Source organism: Salvia splendens, chromosome 16 (assembly GCF_004379255.2).
Source record: "Salvia splendens isolate huo1 chromosome 16, SspV2, whole genome shotgun sequence".
Lineage (NCBI taxonomy): Eukaryota > Viridiplantae > Streptophyta > Magnoliopsida > Lamiales > Lamiaceae > Salvia > Salvia splendens.
In genome coordinates, this window is record NC_056047.1 from 18,356,232 (window position 1) to 18,363,835 (window position 7,604).

At 31.6% G+C, this 7,604-nt stretch overlaps 1 protein-coding gene across 1 annotated transcript; it reads left to right on the forward strand.

The window, feature by feature from the left end:
* Positions 1-4,563: 4,563 nt before the first annotated feature.
* On the forward strand, positions 4,564-7,292 carry LOC121771085 (patatin-like protein 1). Its single transcript, XM_042167878.1, has 7 exons — positions 4,564-4,677; positions 4,928-5,109; positions 5,199-5,385; positions 6,003-6,149; positions 6,245-6,532; positions 6,763-6,938; positions 7,030-7,292. The coding sequence occupies exons 1-7, from the start codon at positions 4,564-4,566 to the stop codon at positions 7,082-7,084; spliced, it is 1,149 nt and encodes a 382-aa protein (XP_042023812.1). The 3' UTR covers positions 7,085-7,292.
* The last annotated feature ends 312 nt before the right edge of the window (positions 7,293-7,604 follow it).

The window sequence follows — 7,604 nt, forward strand, 5'->3', positions numbered from 1 at the left end:
CGGACGTTCTCCGTAACGAGGCCGGATGGCTAACTTCTCGAAGAGATAAGGTGATCGAACCTTCGACGTGCTCGAAGGAAAGCTCACGAATTGCTGATTTTCGGACGTTTTCCGATCAACAGCAAATAGGGAACAATAATCTTCTTGTTACTCAAGACAAGTTTAGGGAAAATATGTAATTCATTGATTTATTGATTAGAATGATAACAAGCTCTCCTATTTATAATACTAGAATACTACTACTCTAACTAAATGAACAAGAAACAAATATCTAAACAACTATGAGAAAGATATGGTGAATAAGGGAAAACTAAATAATTAGAAGATCCTAAGAGATATGATAGATATGATCGTATCAGTTTCATAAATTAAAATAAAATTTATCAAACCGTTAAAATTTATGATATTTGATAAAATTAAAAAATTAGAATAAAATTAATATTTTAGTGACACCCAACATCATCAAATAATTACTCAACCTCATCATTCCATTCGACCTATATTTTGGTAAAAAAGTACCCTATTTGCTCGCTTTTATTTGAGGATATTTCATGTATAGTAGACTTGCACAAAGACATTTTTTTGTTGATTCTAAAAAAAATTGTTTGGTTGTCCAAGGAGCTACGAAGAACATGCTGTCAAATCATGTTGAGAAGATCTACTGAAAATAGTGTGTTATCTCTTCTTCCTAGACTACCATAGCATGAACGTGTAATTTGACATTATATGTGAAGTAGGTGTTAAATTGATGGACTAGAGAATCGAATATACGTATATTCTTATGCACTACCAAACAATTTTACAATTAAACGACAATTGTCACAAGTAAAGTTCATTTATTAGTTTCATACACTAAAAAAAATTGGTCTAAATATATTTTTTTTAGTCGATTAAAAGCATTAGTATGTTTTCGAAATACACCACATTTCAAAAATTATCTTTATTTTTAGTGTTCCAACTAAAATTTAAAAAAAAAAACATTAATTGTTGGTCATTTTTGAAAAAACATTAATGCACACAATTGTGTCTCTAAGCCTGGGTTTTTATATGATAAGTGTGTTCTAGTGATACATTAGCTAGGGTTGTAAACTTGTTACATGTGTACCTACATCTTAACAATTTTCATTGATTGTATGACATGTAATAATTGGACTACGATAAAATTGAGTTAGATTATGTGCGATCAAAAAATAACTAAATTTTATGTATAATTATACACTGAATCTTAACTATTAGATCAAAAATAGAATGAAGGGATAAAAAAATACAGAGGTTATTATAAAATTGTTTTTAGTTCATACGAATGGTATGAACTAATTGTGTGATGAACTAAATCAAATCTAAAATAGCCTAATTGGTATCTAAAAATGAACTTCGTGTTTGGTTATTTAGTTATGTATCAAGATTTGATTTTTTTTTAACACTATACTGTATATAAGAATTTTCCCATTTTGATTTAGGTAGTATAGATGCATCTACTATTGTAAGGCTTACACAATAAAATCGTGGGATGTGATGTGCTCTAATTAGCTAGGTTAAGTTTTGTTTGTCAAATGGAACACTTTATTTTGGTAGTACAAACTCAATAACCACCACCCTTAGTGTAGCAGCACATGAATATAAGGTAATAACTCAAGTGCTGTTTGATTTGGTGGGCTCACACTAGGATTTAGCCTCTGGTCATAGTATCAAGAGTGAAGATTTGTGTGTGTGTGAGAGAGAGAGAGTTGGCCAAGTGGTAGAGAGGTTATTAAAGCCTGAGGTCAAAGGTTCTCGAGTTCAAGTCCTCCGTGGCGCGGCCTTTATATATATGTTCTTTTAACCATTAAAAAAACAAAAAAGAGTGAAGATTTTGTGTGTGTGTGTGTGTGAGTTGACCAAGCGGTAGAGAGGTAAATAATGTCCGAATCTAAAGGTCTTGGATTCGAGTCCTCCGTGGCATGTCATTTAAAATTTATGTTCATCTAACCATTAAAAAAAATCCCTCATTTTTTACCTTGACTAATTAAATTGAGAAATGCCCTCATTTTCAAGTATTTCTAAGAAAAGAAGGATAAGAAAATATGAGAAATTTTTATTACATTTTAGTAATTTATCTATGTATATTTTTATCACATGTTCTTTATGGAGGAAAATATGGAATAATGGAGAGAAAAATTATTCATGCTGCTCGCGAAATTTATATAATTATCACCTCACTTAGAGAAATTTTATCTATATATTCTACAGAATAAAAGAAGTGAAAATAAAAGCATTAGTTAAGAGGGGGTGCGCTAAGATAAAGAGAGGTAGGGAAATAGATAGGCAATAAATTGGGTTCAGTATTAGTTTAAATTTGGTTTTGGTTAATTTAATTCTGGGCTATATCCATTAAGTGAATTGCTATCAAGTCCAATCTATTGAGCCAGATATTATATTTATGGGCTTAGTTAGTAAATTAATTCTTCAAAGAGTTTTTCCAGTTTGAGACTTTATTTATTTTTCATGGAATAGAATTTTAACTGTGCAGATTTCTGAATAATAAATTCATTTTTCAAATACTTCTTGGGATTAAATCATACCATACTGGGCACGCGAATTCTATGAAATAATATTCTAATATTTTCAAGTTTGTCAATTACTACCACCTAAGATACCATGATTGAGTTATGAAAAACTCTCAAATATTGATTAGTCAAAGTGGCGTCTGATTAAATAAACAATATCAATATTATTTTCATAGACTAGGAAGTACTCAAATTTCTAAAATATATTCTTTCAGTAGATAGCAATAAAGAATACATTTCGTATTAGATCCTTTGAATGCTTTACCATGCTATTGTTCCTAATTTCTTCTTAGGTAAGAGAGAATTATCAAAAACACTACAACCATACCAGTAGGTAGCCAATGTCTATCTAAGTTGTGAACTCGTTTTTCTTTGTACTAGATCTGGTCAAGTCCCCTACTGGAGAACCCATGAGAAATCGTTAAATTCTCTTACTTTAACCTTCTTAGTAAGAAGCCTTGGACTTGTTTATTTATATTTCAATAAATAAACCATTATATTATATTATTTATTCTCATAATTAGGTAAACAAGTGGATGTGGCGTTTCTTGTATACATGCACAAGCTGACTGTACAAAAGGCATGTACGCTCGAAACATCTTTTAGTATATAAATCCCAGCATTATAATGTACAATTGATAAAGTAGAGTATCTTATTTTTATGGGATGGACTAAAATAGAATGAGTTTCTACTTTTATGGAACGACGAAGTATTTATTAAGATAATGAAGTTTATTAACAAAGAATATAATTTTTATTCGTAAAATATTAACTTTTATCTGTTAAGATAATTCTAGTAACTTTTATTTTATAAAATGATTTATTCATATAAATTAATTGTGGCATATTAGTACATTAAAAAAATTTAAATGCATCGAGTTGAAAGCTTAGTCATTTTCAAATTTTCTATTGGCTTACGGCCTAAATATTAATCATAATTTTATAAATTCAAAAATAATACTATTAGAAATATTCCCTACCTACCATAGTATCTGACAAACAATGAAACTTTTAAAATAATGAACTTGGAAATCGTAATGTCTTTATGAACACTCCTCTCGGACTTTGTTTCGCTATCTTTTTTTTTATGGATAATTGGGCCAATTCTATAAATATAATAATACGGCATGTTATGAAAAAAACAGTTAATTATCTTCACATAATAAAGAGGATATTAACGAATTAAACTCGAAATGATAAGTTAATATATGCTCCTATAATCGTCCAATTTTCAAACACTAATTGAAGGTGGGCTTGCTATTTAAGAACATTTTTGGGCATATTTTCCCTCAGTAATAAAATATTTTAAAGCAGCCCAGCCCGAAAAGGTTAAACCGTCCACCAAATTACTGAGCGGTCTAAGCACCCAACTGCAAATATTAATTTGGGTCTCATTGATAAATAAAAAACAAAAAGATTGGGCCACAAATATCAACGTGAAGTGCGCAAAGAATCAAAAGATTATCGTATCTCGTACCTAGAAAAATAGTATTATTATTAATATAGAAGTGATTAGGTTGATGTGGGGTAATTAAATTATATTTAATTATTAATAATTCTAGTCAATTGTTTTCGGTGTACGTTTACAGGTATTTCTCTTTACAAAAATGAAGCACTGTTCTTTAATAACTACTATACAGCTTGCATTACAGTTCATTTCTTTTTAAACATGAATTATATACTCCATCTGTCTCATAAAAATATATGCACTTTTCATTTTCGTTAGTCCCACAAAAATATTTGTATTCCATTTTTTGGAAAATTATCCCAATTTATTATATCTATACATCAACGTATTTACAACTTATATATACCACTATTAAACACTACTAATAATGTGGATCCCACTATCCATTAACACTACTTAAACAACCATTCTCATCATCTCTCTTATTTTATCAATTTAGTCTTAATTCTCGTGCCATATCAATTGCCCATTATTTTATGGGACGGGTGGAGTATAACTTTATAGATAGATCATATTTGTGCAGAATCACAATTAGCAGATAATTACAAGATGAATAAGTCTTCTTCCAAAGGAAATCTGATTACTATTCTTAGCATTGATGGAGGAGGTGTTAGAGGAATCATCCCCGGAGTTATGCTTGCTTATCTAGAATCCCAGTTGCAGGTATGCATATTTTTCATCTATCTATATATGATTTACCATCAAATCTATTTATAATTAAATGCAAACTTTTAACAACATAGCTTTACACATATGCATGCACAACTCATCAATTCATGTTTCCTTAATATTTTTGTGAAAAATGCTGAAATTTTGAAACAATAATCATGTACTACTATAAAGTTGTAACGAGGACAATCAAAATTTGTTCCTAAGTAAAAAAAATTTAAATTGAGTCACTTTTTTGAAATAGGAGCTAGATGGTGAAGATGCAAGGATTGCAGATTACTTCGATGTTATAGCAGGAACGAGCACGGGCGGTCTTGTTACAACGATGCTAACCGCGCCTGGTGCCAACAATCGGCCTCTTTATTCCGCCAAAGACATCGTCCCCTTTTATCTCGAGCATTGTCCCAAAATATTTCCTCAACCAACGTAATGAATGTCCTTTTTTAGTTTCAAATTAACCATATGTTAGCAAGTATGTGGAGTCTTAACTAACTTTTCTTGATGTGTCCGTGAAGGGGGCCATTTGCAGGGCTAATCGGGACGTTGAAGGGGTTTATGGGGCCAAAGTACGACGGTAAATACATACGCAGTCTAACGAGGGATATTTTGGGGGATTTAAGGTTGCATCAAACCTTAACAAATGTTGTTCTTCCTACTTTCGACATCAAGAAACTTCAACCTGTCATCTTCAGTTCTTATACGGTACCCTCAAAACTATATATTGCTCTTAAATATCCAAATTCCGAATTTAATGAGATATACATAAATGTTTAACGAGTTTGCATATACATGATTGTATTATACCAAACTCGTTTCAAACGCCAAACTGAAACATCATTATAAAAAACCACAGAGTTCATTACAACTGTATTAGTAGTCCATTATAGCGAATTCGGAGATTAAAAAACAATGGCGTCATCTGACGTAACTTAAAAATCCATAGTTCATTATAAGTTTGTTATTAGTTCATTATAATGAACTCTGGTTATCTTATAATGATGTTATTCGGCATTAGCGTTTAAGACTGATTTGGTATTATCATAGTCCTGACTTCAAACTAGCTAACTATAGGAGTTTGATGCACAATCAGAGGGTATTGTTGGAAACCTCTTAAGATATTACAAATGTAGTTTTCATTGTCCCCTTGATAGCTAAATCAAAAAATTGGCCCAACTTAATTAAGTTGATTTGTGTCTAGAAATATGTATCGAAATCAATAGTAGTACATACAATTTGGAGTGCTTTTCTAAATGCTGAAAATCCAATGAAAATTGGCCCAACTTAATTTGTATTCTTATAGATTGTATTAGTTGTAGCAGGCACCACAGAACTCTGCAATGGATGGCTTATTATCAGACATATGCATTAGTACTTCAGCTGCACCAACAGCCCTTCCTCCCCATTATTTTGACAACCAAGGCCAGACATTCAACCTCATTGACGGCGGCGTTGCTGCTAATAATCCGGTAAAATCGATCATCTCGTAATAATTTTAATTTAATCAAATATTTTTTTATGTTAATTACACCATAATAAATAAATTCAAACACAATATGTTCAGACATTAGTTGCTATTTCGGAGGTAATAAGAGAGTTTTCCGAAGAAAATGTGGACGAGAGGATGGATTTAGGGCGCGTCCTGGTGATATCGCTAGGGACCGGGGCAAGGAAGAATGAAGAAAAATATGATGCTAAGAGGGCCTCAGAGTGGGGGGTGGTGGGATGGCTGTATGTGAATCCAAGTCCATTGCTACAAGCTTATAACCAATCAAGTGGAGACATGGTTGATTTTCACAACGCTGTCGTTTTCGATGCGCTTCATTCGCAACACAACTACCTTCGCATTCAAGTATGTTCTTTTTATAGGCACGTAGTCATAAAATGCAACTCTGTGTATTGTAAAAACTCCAAATTATGATCTGAACCTTTAGAAATGTCAACACAGCGTCAACCGTTGACATTTCTAACGGTCTAGGTTATAGTTTGAAGTTTGTACAATATAGATTACATCTGTGTCAATGAAATAGTACTACAAAATTAATAGAGTGAAAATAATGAATCCAAAAACAAATTAAATAGGATGAAAGTCTGGTTGGGGACATAGTGAATATGGATATGGCAACGAGGGAGAATTTGGAAAATTGTGTGAAGGTTGGAGAAGAGCTATTGAATAAGCCACTTTCAAGGATGAATTGTCGAACTGGAATTTATGAGCCTGTTGAGAATGGGGGAACCAATATGGACTCATTGAAAAAGTTAGTTTTTTCTTCTTTTAATTAACCTTTTATATATATGGATTATGCAAATGTGCTACTACTTAATAGCAACATTGTGTTAATTTTGCAGGTTTGCCAAATTGCTCTCGGAAGAAAGAAAGTTAAGATTGGCAAATTCTGGCTGAGAACAACGATTCGATCAGTTGTGTGTGAAAATAATTGCATTTTCCTTTTTTTATATATTTTGAATGTTTCGGTCATTGTTTATTTGAATTGAAAGTTTATGTATTATTATACCAAAATATATTTGTGTAATTTATTAGTTGGGTAAGGGTTTGTATATTTACATACCAATAAATTACTTTTAAGTCTTAACTATGCAAATTCATGTAATACCTTGTTAAGGGCGTTCCCCCTTAATATGATGCCGTAAGATAAGCTTAGAAGTCGCGGGAGGCGAAATCCCGTCGACAACTAGGGTTTTGGAGCGAAAATGAAAAGGAAAATAAAATAGGCGAAAAAATGTGTATTTCATAAATGAATGATGATATCTCTCGCCTTTTTTATAATCTAAGGACCCTAGGATTGGTTCGACTTTACGGCCCGAGAAAAAACTAATAAAGAAAACCCAGATTGGAACTTATATTCGCTCGACCCAATTGTTTAATAAATATTCCAAAATAATAATAATAATAATAATAATAA